We start from the raw sequence: 13,490 nt of genomic DNA, 5'->3' as shown, positions 1-13,490 counted from the left end.
TTTGTGTTAACTACTTTGTCAACAGATATAATACACTTTAATATCTCACATGATAAGACAGCACTTTGAGGGAATACACAAGCGCACATATATACTCCACAGTGTGGGGGAAGGTTCTGAAGCAATAGAGTCAGGACTCAGAGACACGAGGAGAGCTGGAGCTTTGATGGCAAACACTGACGGTTTATTTGGAGCTTGGGCCGGAGAATTCACACGACACGTCACGGGCCACGATCTGACCACAGGGTAGAGATGCCACAATCAAGTCTGAAGAGCCCTCCTGTAGCTCCAGGTTTTAAGGAGTTCAGATTGTAATGATCAACATTCTTCAATAGATAGACTAAACAGCTGAGGACACTGAATCACAGTTGTTGTCCCTTATGTCTCGGGGTCATCTCCACCCCGAGAAGGATGTGTTCCAGGTGTCCCACAACAATAACTATCTCTGACCGAGAGCTGCCCGGTCACAAACTGGTAACAACGACTAAATGCCAGGGCCGCCCCTCCTTACGGGAGATAGCGGCTGCTCAGGGTTGGTCAGCTGCGTCAGAGGGCGAAGGAGGACATGCAGGGACAATTATTCCCCAACACACAAGTTTGTTTTTTAAAGAACAATATACAACAAAACTTGCAAAGGAATGGATTTTGACCAACTTGCTATGGCTTAAGGAAAACGTTGTGGCTGATTGTTAAGCAGTCAAAAAAGCGCACTATATCAGGCACTCCAATGTGTTACATGTGTGGCTTCTGGCAAGTGGAATAACGGTAACATCCTCACCACAAACATGCCACATTGGTGCCATCCAGTGGCAGAAATACGGCATGCATGTGTGTAGCAGTAGATGGGATGCTTTGTTGATATGTTTGATATTCAGCTGATCTTTGGAGGAATAAAATACATTTTCAAAAAGGGGACCAAGGGTGTTTCTCAATGTCAAGGAAGGATACTCCAGAGCCACTATTTAAAGGATGCTAGGTCATCGAGTCCCGCCGAAGGACTGTTCCAATGGCCAAGCTCCTTGGAATTCTACTGTGATGTGTATCCTCCGCGGTCTTAAAATCCCCACAATGCTTTGCGCACGGACCAATTTCCCAAAATCTGTTGCGGAAAATGTAGGGCGGGGCCTCATATGAGCACACCTGGACACTTGCTCGCCTGTTCCATTCTTCGTTTTCCGAATGCCAGGAAGGATTCTAGCCTAACTTCTGAAGCAAGTGACTCGGAAGACATGTCCTACTAAGGAAGCGTCCTTGACATTGAGAAACACCCCAAGACTCTTGTACTGCATGTATCCCAGAAGTAATTGGGGGTAATGCAGACAGCTGTATATCAGTATCTAAATACGAGCTCTTCCATCGCAGATATTTCTTAAGACGTAAGTATGAATGACAAGCATCTGAATATGTGGCTTTGAAGGGAGCATCTATCAGTTTACCAAGTCAGAAGGGTTCAGTCTGTGCGGGGAGGTTCAGAAACAGAAGAGAGTTGGGAGAGCAAAATCAAAAAGTCCAGGCTCAGACAACAACACCCGCTGTTTCTCAGATCTCACGTGTTTGCTGATTGGCTACAGGTACATGCCGTTGATGAGGTAATCCGACTCCTCTGTGGTGAGGGGGCGGGTTTTCTTAATCTTGTGTCGAACGAGTCTGAGTCGACAGCCGATCATGAGCAGCAGCAGAGAGGTGATGATGAGGCCGAGAGCCAGAGGCAGGATCGCACCTTCAGGAGAAAGCGTATAGGGAATCAGGAAGAGAACTACACATAAAACACGAAGTTCACTGGGTTAAACTTTACCTGACTCAGGTGGTGGGTGCCCTCCTCGTACTGGAAACTGTTTGGAGATGGGGAAGCTGCTCTCTGGTTGGCTCTGAGAGACTTTAGGGGCAGCTTAAAAAAAAAAATAACACAAATAGAATTTAGACTTCAGTCGAGGACGCTTCCTTGGTAGAACATGTCTTCCGAGTCACTTCCTTCAGACACAAATAGAACTTTATAGCTAACATACACTGATTTTTCAATAAAGTTTCATTGAATGCACTTTACCTATCTCAGTCGGTTTGGTGATTGGTGGAGCTGCAGTTGCCGGTTTGAAAGCTGGGCCTAAAAGATGTTAACATGTTGTTTTTACGTCATTTTAAAATTAGATTTAGAAAACATAAACACCCACAAGAAGCACATTCTCACCTTTTTGTATACATTCGCTGACGCAGTCAGATTCCTCGAGGAAATTGTTATGGTTGCCCTGGCAACCGCCGTACAGGAAGTGTTTGCATTCTCCCCCATTGTGGTCGTAGTACCAGCGTGGAAAGGTGCCTTTACAGGGTCCGACAACTGGAGCTGCAGAACATGGATCTACAACAACAGAGTTATAGTTAGATGGAAAACTAATGTTCATTTTGGTCATTTAATAATAATAATAATAATAATAATAGCAATAAATTATATTTATAGGTGGAAACATTTGATTTGAACAACTTGGCGGATGTGGGGCTCGAAGGAGAGGTGAGTGTCAGGTTGGGGTCTTTGCTGAGGGTGGGGGGGGGTTAGTTATTCAGCCTGTTAGACCTGTGATGCTGGACTTCTCTCTCTTTCTCCTAAACAATGAGGTATCGTCTTAGTTTGCCAAGCATGTACACACAAGACTGAGCATTCATGCCACAAAGAAAGAAAGACTCCTGAGAATGTAATACATGCGGTAAAATACCGATGGGGGAGAGTCTCAGCCTGACTGAGGGATCAGATGGCGGAGGGGACAGAGGGGCTTTGTTCCAGCACTCAGAGGAGCCGGCAAAGAGCTGCTTTCCCGCAGAACGCTGAGTGCCTCTGTGATTTGGCCAGCATTTGAAGCCCAGTGCTCTGACTCAATGGCTGCCGACAGAGACTCCATCTGCTACTTTGTCCACTAAGTCAAAACCTCTGCCTCTTTACGAAGGGATACGGCACTGGTGATGCTAATGGTTTCACATCCAATCATATAATGGGAACAACATCACAGATATCGAAGTTATTGCAAAAAGGACTTTATCAAAGATTATCATTTTTGCTGAGAAGCATCCCGGCCTGCAAAGACGTTTCCTAAGAAATGAGCAAACCGAAAAAAGGACATTTGCACGTAGGTAAATGTCCTTTATATGAGTTCTGTTGCTGCTACTAATTCATCCAATAACGGCAAGACTGTGCCAAAAAAAAGGCTTTGAATAATAGACGTTTTCAGCTGAAGGAATAAGAAGCGCTGAAGGAATAAGTAGCGCTGCAGGCGACGTTACCGTTTCCTGCTTTGCATACAGAATAAAAGCGAAATGGAAGTCTTTTTCTTTTCCTCCTGCCTTTATTTGTATGTTTGGCAAGTCTCGTCTCCTTGTCTCTTTTTTTCTTTGTCTCCTGGTGTCCTTGTTACTTTGTCAAGTTGTCTTCTTCTCTCCCTTGTCTTTCGGTATCTCAGTCTTCTTGTCTCTTTGTCTCCTTGTTTCCTTTTGACTTTGTACATTTTATTCTTGTCTCTTTGTATCTTGGTGTCTTTTGTCTCCTTCTATCCTTGTAGTCTTCTTGTCTTTTTGTCCCAATGTCTAATTCAGCTCCTCTTCTCTTTGTCTCCTTGTCTCTTTGTCTATTTGTCTTCTCGTTGTCTCCTGGTGTCCTTGTTTTTTTGTCTTTTTTCTCTGGTCTCTTTGTCTTATTATTCTTTTCTTCTTAGTAGCCTTGTGTCCTTGTTTCTTTGTCAAGTTGTCTTCTTTTCTCCCTTCTCTTCCTGTATCTTAGTCTTCTTGTCTCCTTGCCTCCTTGTTTCCTTTTGACTTTGTTCATTTAATTCTTGTATCTTTGTGTCCTAGTCTTCTTGTCTCCTTGCCTCCTTGTTTCCTTTTGACTTTGTTCATTTAATTCTTGTATCTTTGTGTCTTAGTCTTCTTGTCTCCTTGTTTCCTTTTGACTTTGTTCATTTAATTCTTGTATCTTTGTGTCCTAGTCTTCTTGTCTTCTTGTCTCCTTGCCTCCTTGTCTCATTGTTTCCTTTTGACTTTGTTCATTTAATTCTTGTATCTTTGTGTCCTAGTCTTCTTGTCTCCTTGCCTCCTTGTTTCCTTTTGACTTTGTTCATTTAATTCTTGTATCTTTGTGTGCTAGTCTTCTTATCTTCTTGTCTCCTTGCCTCCTTGTTTCCTTTTGACTTTGTTCATTTAATTCTTGTATCTTTGTGTCCTAGTCTTCTTGTCTCCTTGCCTCCTTGTTTCCTTTTGACTTTGTTCATTTAATTCTTGTATCTTTGTGTCTTAGTCTTCTTGTCTCCTTGTTTCCTTTTGACTTTGTTCATTTAATTATTGTATCTTTGTGTCCTAGTCTTCTTGTCTTCTTGTCTCCTTGCCTCCTTGTCTCATTGTTTCCTTTTGACTTTGTTCATTTAATTCTTGTATCTTTGTGTCCTAGTCTTCTTGTCTCCTTGCCTCCGTGTCTCCTTGTTTCCTTTTGACTTTGTTCATTTAATTCTTGTATCTTTGTGTCCTAGTCTTCTTGTCTTCTTATCTCCTTGTTTCCTTTTGACTTTGTTCATTTAATTCTTGTATCTTTGTGTCTTAGTCTTTTTGTCTCCTTGCCTCCTTGTTTTCTTTTGACTTTGTTCATTTAATTCTTGTATCTTTGTGTCCTAGTCTTCTAGTCTTGTTGTCTCCTTGCCTCCTTGTTTCCTTTTGACTTTGTTCATTTAATTCTTGTATATTTGTGTCCTAGTCTTCTTGTCTTTTTGTCCCAATGTCTAATTAAGCTCCTCGCCTCTCTGTCTCCCTGTGTTTCTGTTTACTTGTATTTGTGTCTGTTTGGCGAGTCACGTTACTTCAATATTCTGATATTGGGAATGGGTTACCTGCAACCTTTGAAAACAGGTCATTTATAATTGAATCACAAGTAACCTTCCCAACCCTTTATGTTGGTGTGGAAGAGAATCATCAACCGTCAAAACAAACGTACCTTGGCCGACCGGAGCCTCCTGCTGACCGGGACTTTGTGGGGGACCGGCGTAGCTCCTGTCCATAGGAGGCGGGACGTTCTCGATGGTCTTTCCGAGCCCTAACTGCAGCATGGAGCCGTCCCCCGTCTCCTCCGTCTGCGCTGCAGGACGGTTTGACTCATCAGCAGGGTGGGTCACCGACTTCCTGTTGCTTTCAACTAAAGAAATCCCACAATAACCAATTCATCCTGGGGAGGTCTGGCCAATTGCTTTCAAACATCATCAATATCATTTCTAAACAAAAAGAGTTTCTAACATTTTGGGCAGAAGTCTTCGTCCGAGCGGTCGGTACAGTGCTGCTTCCCGTCACAGGCGTAGGTGATGTCAATACAGCAGCCGTCATCACACTTAAACTGGTACTTTGAACAGGAACCCGTGCACACTGTCGGCACAGAAAGTTACAGAGACACACATTGAAATACTCTGAAAACAAAACCCAGTGATGCATGTCTTCAACACTTTGAAATGGGCTCACTTCAAAAACAAACAAAGATAAATGTTCTGGTGAACTCATCACCTTCTGCTTGGTGTTTCGGTGCCAGCACAGTGACGGAGACGTTGTCAGAGCTCTTCTGTCCCGCTGTGTCTGTGACGGTCATCTGGAAGGAGTATACGCCCTCCTGCAGACCGCTGATCTTCAACAGCCCAGGATGAGTCGCCTTTGACACATAACAAAGGGTTCACATTTGAATGAATCTCAGACTTTCAGAAGACACTCTTAACCCTTAGATGCACGAGTGACTGGACCCTACACTCGTGCATAAGTGGGTCAAAAAGGACCCGTATTAGAATAATGTGTTTTTATGTCAGTTTGGTAAAGAAAAATCACTTGTATAATATTTAGTATTATATTTTGGTTCACACTAGAAATATTTAATATTTAATTTTTCACTATTTATAATTTTTGATTTTTTTTTTTATATTTTGAAAAAAACCGTTTTGAACATATCGATGCAAAGATCTCCGCTATTCTGAGACCCTCACATTATTCCAGTCCCTTTTCAAAACTCATCTCTTCTCCTCTTGTCTACTCATAGCCCACCCCCATCAATCCATGCCGGTTGATCAAGTTTGATAGTCCTATACCCCCCACCCTAACCTTCCCTTATTGTCAAGCCATTTTGAGTCCTTGAAAAGCCCTATAAAAATATAATTTATTATTATTATTATTATTATACTGACAGGTATCAGATCTTGCTGTGTACAATAATCTTCCTGAGAGGTGTCACTTGTGATGTCGTCTGTGTGGTCTACAGTGAATGTATTCCTGACAGCAACAGGTGAGAAGAATCAAAGGTTCCCAGAGGATCCCATAGGAAATGCATGCGGGTCATTTTTGACCCACTTTTGGAAGCTTGGGGTAGCAATACAAAAACTACAATTTCTTAAAATGTATAACATTTAAATTTAAAATTTGAATGGCATGATATCCAAAACATGTTTTTTGAGGAATAGCTGGAATATGAAATGATAAAAAAATGTAATTACAAAGATACTTCAAGAAAACCACCTCACCGGGTCAAAAAGGACCCACTTATGCATCTAAGGGTTAAGTTGGTCTCCTCAAGGCGGCTCTCGGGCAGTAAACAAAGGGCTTGTTCCAACATTGCGGCTGTGCTTCGAGCTGATTTGCACGTAATAAACTCTATCTCTGTGTGTACAGTGCAGTATTACGGAGCTCTGGCCACCAGCCTCTGTGTTGACTTAACTGCTAAACAGCCATTTGACATTGGTGTCTGTGAGGGACTTTTGTGACTATTCAAAGTGCATATTGAAATGTGGAAAACATCTGCTCCCTGAAAGAAGAGAGAGCAGTAGAGTTTTATTCCAGTATAATTTGTTATTTCAGTCTGTCTTTCCTCTTGTGTTTGTTTTCAGGTTTTCAAGGTTCAAAATGCAAGGCTTTTATTAGTTATACGTGCATAGCTACAGTGTAGTTATGACGATGACAATCTTAGGTCAAAGGCTCACATAGAGCATCCAAATTACACTGTAAAGAATGATTTTACAACAAGATTGGCTTTTATTGATACAGACCTTCATATTGATGGCAGTGTCTCCCTTAACGAGAGTCCACTCGTAGTAGCTGATCTTGTGGTCGTCCACGCTGTCCCGCCCATCCAGGACGGCCCAGTCTGTGGGCAGCTGGATCACCACATCCTGTCCAGCATCACTGCGGGGGGGCTCATCTGCTGAAGCACACAGGATGACCATGATAATATAACGGACATGTACTGTCTATATGCCTACTCTTTCTCAATTTACACTTAATATTTGATGCTCTTATCACAGAATTGCAGTAAGAAGAACGAAAGTAAAGAATTATGCTTACTAGTTTTGGGATGTGCAATATACAAAGAGATTCATTATGTTGACTTGATAATCTTGCTTAAAATTAACTAATTGGTTGATAAACTATTTCAGGACTTTACTTATTATTTCACCACCTATATGATTTCAATTGACTAGAATCTGCATTTTTCTTGCTCTGATGGAAATAAGTAAATATAGCCATTGTCACAAATACACCTGCAACTTGTCTCATTGCCCTAATCTCATTTGCATAACCTTAAAGGCAAATCATTAACACACCCTGCCTGTTTTATCACGAGTAGCAGATGCTAGAGGTCAACCCTCATGTAGTGAGATATATTTTAAAAAGCTGACATAAAATTGTAAGTAAAGTCTATCAAATTTGATGATGCTACTTAGGGGAGATTAAACCGAGACTGTAGTCCGGGTTTTTAAAGCCCAATAAAGTTTTATGTACCAACCTTTGCCCAACCAGATGGACAAAGAAGCAGCCGTATTTATTTGGGTCCACATTCTTCACCCTCTATATTTCAGTAATATATAAAAACATATGTGTACATTCCTGTATTATACTTTCCAATATTAAACTTATTATACTAATCACTATATTATATCAGCAGTGTTCTCGCGAGCAAGGCTTACACACATATATACCTTGTTATTATTATTATTATTATTATTATTATTATTATTATCATAATTTAAACTTTAATCAACTAACTACTGGGTGAAATGTAACAAACAAGCATATGCATACTGATTAGTTGACCATACCTAACGCCCACTTAACTTAATTACACATTACTTAATTAAGCTTTAATGTAAAATAAAGTAACCATATAGGTTGACAGGCTGTCCATGCCTCACTCCTATGCATCAATACATTTGATATTAGGATTATTGTCATCTCCCACCTTGTGTATTCTCCTCTTCTGGATGTCCCTCCCCGGGCCTCCTCGCTGGGCTGCCGGGGGAAACAGGGAGTTGTTCCTGCGTGTTGTTGTTGGGATTCCGGCTGTATGTGGTGAAGCCCTGCTGAGGAGCGAAGGAGCAGACATTTTTATTCCTGTAGGTGCAGTTGAACAGGTAGCAGCTGAGACTGTCCCCGGGCTGCCTCAGGTCCTGCTGAACCACCGCCACGGTGCAGTGCGGCTGGGAGCAGCAGGCGTGCAGACAGTCCCTCCAGGAGAACACCCTGTCCGGGGCCAGCAGGAAGGTGGCCCCCTGCTCGATGGAGGCCTTGGCTCGGATGATGCGCTCCCCTACGGCGTTGAAGTCGCCCACACAGGAGTCAACCACATCGCCTGCTGGCTTGTACGTCTGGTCCTGCTGCAGCTGCTTGCGGAACTCCTCCAGGAGATCCTCCACGCCGGATATTTTGGATTTTAGATCCGATATTGGCAAAGACCGAGCGTCAGTTGGTCGGGCTGCGGTCAACAACACAACGAAACAAGCTAGCAGCAGCAGCAGGCGGGGATGCTGAAGAAGAGCCATGTTGGTCACGCAGTTAAACACCCTCTTCTGCATCCACCTGCTCTCCGACACATCCACACAGAAAAATAACCTTCCTACATTAAATAATTATCCGTAAATTGACGATATTTGTACATAATATTTGTACATAATATTCGTCTTTAAATCCTGATCAAACGCGCTAACGGTTGTTCTCTGATGACGATGCAAGAAATCTGTCGTTGTCATGGTGAAGGGGAGACGATGTTACCGGGGAACTCGTTACGTTACGTTAACGGTAGGAATGGGGCGTGTACTTTGAGGAGCCATTGTCGAATAATCAGGACATTTTTCGATCGCTTCTTTTGTTGTTTACATTTATCTTTTGGTATATTTGGCTCTATAGGAACACTTTGATGCACATTCAGTACCAGTGTGTGAGGTTGTGGTTGCGATGGCGATATCCGGACGCGTACAGCGAGGACTACAACATGACAATGAGGTGACTGGGGATGTCTGTTCAAAACATTGCAAACGTGAATAAATCATTTCAAATATGTATTTGTCTCCGACTTTCATTTGTACATCGTTGTTAATGTGATGTTTAGTAGCTTTGATAGCTGTCCATACCTCCAGACAGCCTAAAAGTAAGACACAAGTTGTTTACTCACAGCCCGTATCCTCTCCGATTAACTTGTGACAGGACTTCTTTAGCTATTCTCCAGCGAGCAAGGTTTTTATTAAATACATCCATCCCTCTCATCACAACAAGACTCTACACTGTGCAGAAAAAAACCAACATAAATGAAAATAACCTTGCTGGATAGCTTAGAATGAAACAAACAAACTATCTTCCATGGCTGATACTGATGTCACAGTAACGGCTAAACCACAGACAAGTCCAGCGGGGGGGCACAAGTTGAATCCATATAATGAAATTGTTATTTTATGTATTGTGTATTTATTTCTATCCTACATTGTCTAGGCCAGGGGTGTCAAACTCAAGGCCCAGGGGCCACATTCGGCCCGCGACTTCATTTTATGTGGCCCCACAAGAGCTTGCAAAGAATATAATATGTTTATTATACGGTTACATGCTACAGAAGCATGTTGCCCATAAACTACATGTCCCACAATGCATATCAAATATGACTTTTTTTCTCAGAATTTGCCTTTTTTCTTCAAAATATACATTTTTTCATAGAATTCCCTTTTCTCAGAATTAGATTTTCATTTCAAAATGTCACTTCTATTTCTTTTTTCTCCAGAATTTGGCTTTTCTTTTTAAATCATTTTGGGACATACGCACTGAAGAGACTTGCAATTATTTGCCCTAGACTTCTGCTTTCAGACGTAGTTAATTATGAAGTTATTACCCTATCCGGTGTGTGTGTGTGTGTGGTGTGTGTGTGTGGTGTGTGTGTGTGTGTGTGTGATGTGTGTGTGTGTGTGTGTGTGTGTGTGTGTGTGTGTGTGTGTGTGTGTGTGTGGTGTGTGTGTGTGTGTGTGTGTGTGTGTGTGTGTGTGTGTGGGAGGGAGGGAGGGAGGGAGGGAGGGAGGGAGGGAGGGAGAGAATAGCTGTTGGGCTAACCAAGAGGGGATGGATTCAGGAGTTGTTAAACAACTGATGGATTTTATGATCCACGATATTTATGCTGATGGCTTGAAAAAAAGAAAATTGTTGGCAATTATCCTTTATTATCTTGTATGAATATATCTGGTATATTGCTCATTTTCCATAAAAGAAAAACATTTATTTGAGTTTGATGAGGCTCATAAAAACAAAACTGTGTAGACAGTAAAAAAAAGTAGTTTGTGTCCCATTTGATAAAAAAATGCAAACAAATACTTTTTCCATAGATTTTTTTCTTGGTCTGCCAATTAAAGGGTTAAGCCTATGTTTAAGCAATTATGTCTGCCTTCCCCGTCTTGCACCATTAGGACCCACTGATATAAAATGCTTAACTGCCTAAGTTGCAACTATGCACTTTTTGGTGGGCTAAGCGCCAGCTTCACATATTTTTGGCTACATTTAAAGTGCCAAATGTAAGTTTAGATATTATGCAATGCAACGTTTTTCTTGGCCTACATTAGTGTTATAGAAGGAAAGACAACAGTGATAGTTATGTTTCAGAATAACATTTATTGGAAATAGTTGGAAAATATCACTTTTCCCCAGTTTGAGCTTCACTATCAGGATCCATGTATTTCTGATCCTCTCCAGAATGGAAGTAGTCATCACATACAGAGCATCAACTAGTTCCTGAGCAGTGTCCTTCACATGCTGATATCCAAGAGAGGGAGTTACACAGTCACAAGATGGAGGGATAGAAAGCAGTATTCAATGTTTACTTCAGATTAGCTCCACGTCAGAAATGAGCATGCTTGTCATATGTCTCTCTCCATAGAGGCTGAATCATCATGTTCATCACATAGCTATCATCTGCCTCAAACAGTCCTGATGCTCTTCGAGGTAATACTACTTCCTGTCATGTTCACAGCTACAGTTGGGATACCTTTGTCATCATGTTAATCACATAGCTATCATATGCCTAAAGGGAGGCATGTGGCGCAGTGGGTTAGTGCGTTGGTGTTCGGATCAGGGACACTTCACCCCAAATTGCTCCTGTGGGGATTGTCCACAGTAATGAGTATGTAAGTTGCTTTGGATAAAAGTGTCTAACAAGTAACATGTCATGTAAAGTAAAACAGTTCTGATGCTCTTCTATTTATTTAATGGTTTATGTAGCAGGGGCAATGCACAGTAAGGAACACTTAAAACATTAAGCGTAACAGTGCCAGATTTAGCTTTCAGCTAATTTCCATCCGCAGTCCCTCATATAAAACAATTAAGAACATTACATTTTACAAACATAGCAAAAACAAAATACATGATATGCAAAAAGTGCAAGAGAGCAAGAGCAGCATTTATATGTATGACATGGCAATACAATGTAGCAGCAACGACATATAAAGTGCAATAAAAGATAAAAGTGCTACATAAAGTGCAAAAGGAGATACCCCTGTGTTAAAGTGCATTTAGCGGTGATTGCACGTCTGTTTGTTTCTTAAACATTCTTTGAGTTGACCTTTGAAGCTATTGAGAGTGGAACAATCCCGTATCTCAGTTGGGAGGCTATTCCACAACGAGCTGCCTTTAACGGAGAGGACATTTTCTCCAAAATGCACTCAATCTTAAAAGAAACCGAAAAAACACATGTTAGAATATTGACAAACCTTTTTTTTAAGGTTAACATCACTCATCCAGCAGTAATAAAGTTGTTTACATTGAATTAAACAAGCAATGTATAGGTTGGGATCTTAGCTGTTATCCTTTCTGTTTAGAGTCTGTGCTCAGAAGTTTCTTCAACTGCTCCAGTGTTCTCCCATAGTGCAAAGACATGCAAGTTTGGTGACTTAAAGTAAACATTTTCAATACCTGTTATAGTGAGTGTTCATCCAGTGATGTAGAAGTAACCAATCCAGGGTGTATCCCAGTCTTCCAGCCAAATGTTGGTCAGGAAATTAATACAACTTCTTACCCATTGGTCACCCTTAGGCCCTGAGTTAAGTTCCCCACAGGCCCGACACAGCTGGGATAGGTCATCTGTAAAAAAGAAGAAAAAAAAAGATATCAAATACAGGCATTAAGGTAGTGAAATGCCAAACAAGACACAATATTTCTGTTTCCCTGATCTAGTCCTTTATACCTGAGTTTTTCACGAGAGCCATTGCCATCTGGAACCTCATTGAGGCCACTCCTTCCAGGTCCACTGGGTGCTGGACCTTTTTCTTTAGCAGTATTTGCTCTGCAAGCTTAAAAGGTCTGTGATAAGTATCTTCATATTTTTTTGAAATTACAGATGGTTATATATATACATATATATATATAAAATAACAATTTCATTATATGGATTCAACTTGTGCCCCCCCCCCCCCCCCCCCCCCCCCCCCACGCTGGACTTGTCTGTGGTTTAGCCGTTACTGTGACATCAGTATCAGCCATGGAAGATAGTTTGTTTGTTTCATTCTAAGCTAACCAGCAAGGTTATTTTCATTTATGTTGTTTTTTTTCTGCACAGTGTAGAGTCTTGTTGTGATGAGAGGGATGGAGGTATTTAATAAAAACCTTGCTCGCTGGAGAATAGCTAAAGAAGTCCTGTCACAAGTTAATCGGAGAGGATCACAGCTGGCCACGGATCTCGATGCTGCATTCGGGCTGTGAGTAAACAACTTGTGTCTTACTTTTAGGCTGTCTGGAGGTATGGACAGCTATCAAAGCTACTAAACATCACATTCACAACGATGTACAAATGAAAGTCGGAGACAAATACATATTTGAAATGATTTATTCACGTTTGCAATGTTTTGAACAGACATCCATTCCCCAGTCACCTCATTGTCATGTTGTAGTCCTCGCTGTACGCGTCCGGATATCGGCATCGCAACCACAACCTCACACACTGGTACTGAATGTGCATCAAAGTGTTCCTATGGAGCCAAATATACCAACAGATAAATGTAAACAACAAAAGAATCGATCGAAATGTGGATTTCCTGGTTATTCGACAATGGCTCCTCAAAGTACACGTCCCATTCCTACCGTTAACGTAACGAGTTCCCCGGTGTAACTAGTTAATCGGTAACAACGGCCGCGAGACCAGATGAAACCACTGACGTCACCGTGATGGACACCTGCAGCTCTGTTTACCTGCCTCTCTCTCT

The 13,490-nt window shown here is 41.6% G+C and overlaps 1 protein-coding gene across 2 annotated transcripts; it reads right to left on the bottom strand.

Annotated features, from left to right (window-relative positions):
• Positions 1-30: 30 nt before the first annotated feature.
• On the bottom strand, positions 31-9,280 carry lrp11 (low density lipoprotein receptor-related protein 11). 2 transcript variants are annotated; one of them, XM_034075915.2, is made up of 9 exons: positions 8,228-9,280; positions 7,038-7,192; positions 5,518-5,659; positions 5,257-5,382; positions 4,961-5,158; positions 2,186-2,353; positions 2,045-2,101; positions 1,796-1,888; positions 31-1,720 (listed from the first exon to the last, which is right to left on the bottom strand). In XM_034075915.2, exons 1-9 carry the CDS (start codon positions 8,838-8,840, stop codon positions 1,566-1,568), a joined length of 1,707 nt encoding a protein of 568 aa, XP_033931806.1. In that variant the 5' UTR covers positions 8,841-9,280; the 3' UTR covers positions 31-1,565. The 2 variants fall into 2 exon arrangements, with proteins under 2 accessions (XP_033931806.1, XP_033931807.1); XM_034075916.2 differs by having other exon boundaries at positions 7,038-7,189; positions 8,228-9,279.
• Positions 9,281-13,490: the final 4,210 nt, after the last annotated feature.

The sequence above is a fragment of the Pseudochaenichthys georgianus genome, chromosome 24 (genome assembly GCF_902827115.2).
Source record: "Pseudochaenichthys georgianus chromosome 24, fPseGeo1.2, whole genome shotgun sequence".
In the NCBI taxonomy this organism is placed as follows: Eukaryota; Metazoa; Chordata; class Actinopteri; order Perciformes; family Channichthyidae; genus Pseudochaenichthys; species Pseudochaenichthys georgianus.
The sequence above is the reverse complement of the archived record's forward strand: the minus strand, read 5'-3'. Positions and strand labels throughout refer to the sequence as shown.

Coding starts and splice junctions, on each gene's coding strand:
- lrp11 (XM_034075915.2), bottom strand. CDS start 8,840: ATGCAGAAGAGGGTGTTTAACTGCGTGACCAACATGGCTCTTCTTCAG. Junction 1,889..2,044: donor CACCAAACCGACTGAGATAG/GTAAAGTGCATT, acceptor TTTTTTTTTAAG/CTGCCCCTAAAGTCTCTCAG. Junction 1,721..1,795: donor GCACCCACCACCTGAGTCAG/GTAAAGTTTAAC, acceptor TTTCTCCTGAAG/GTGCGATCCTGCCTCTGGCT.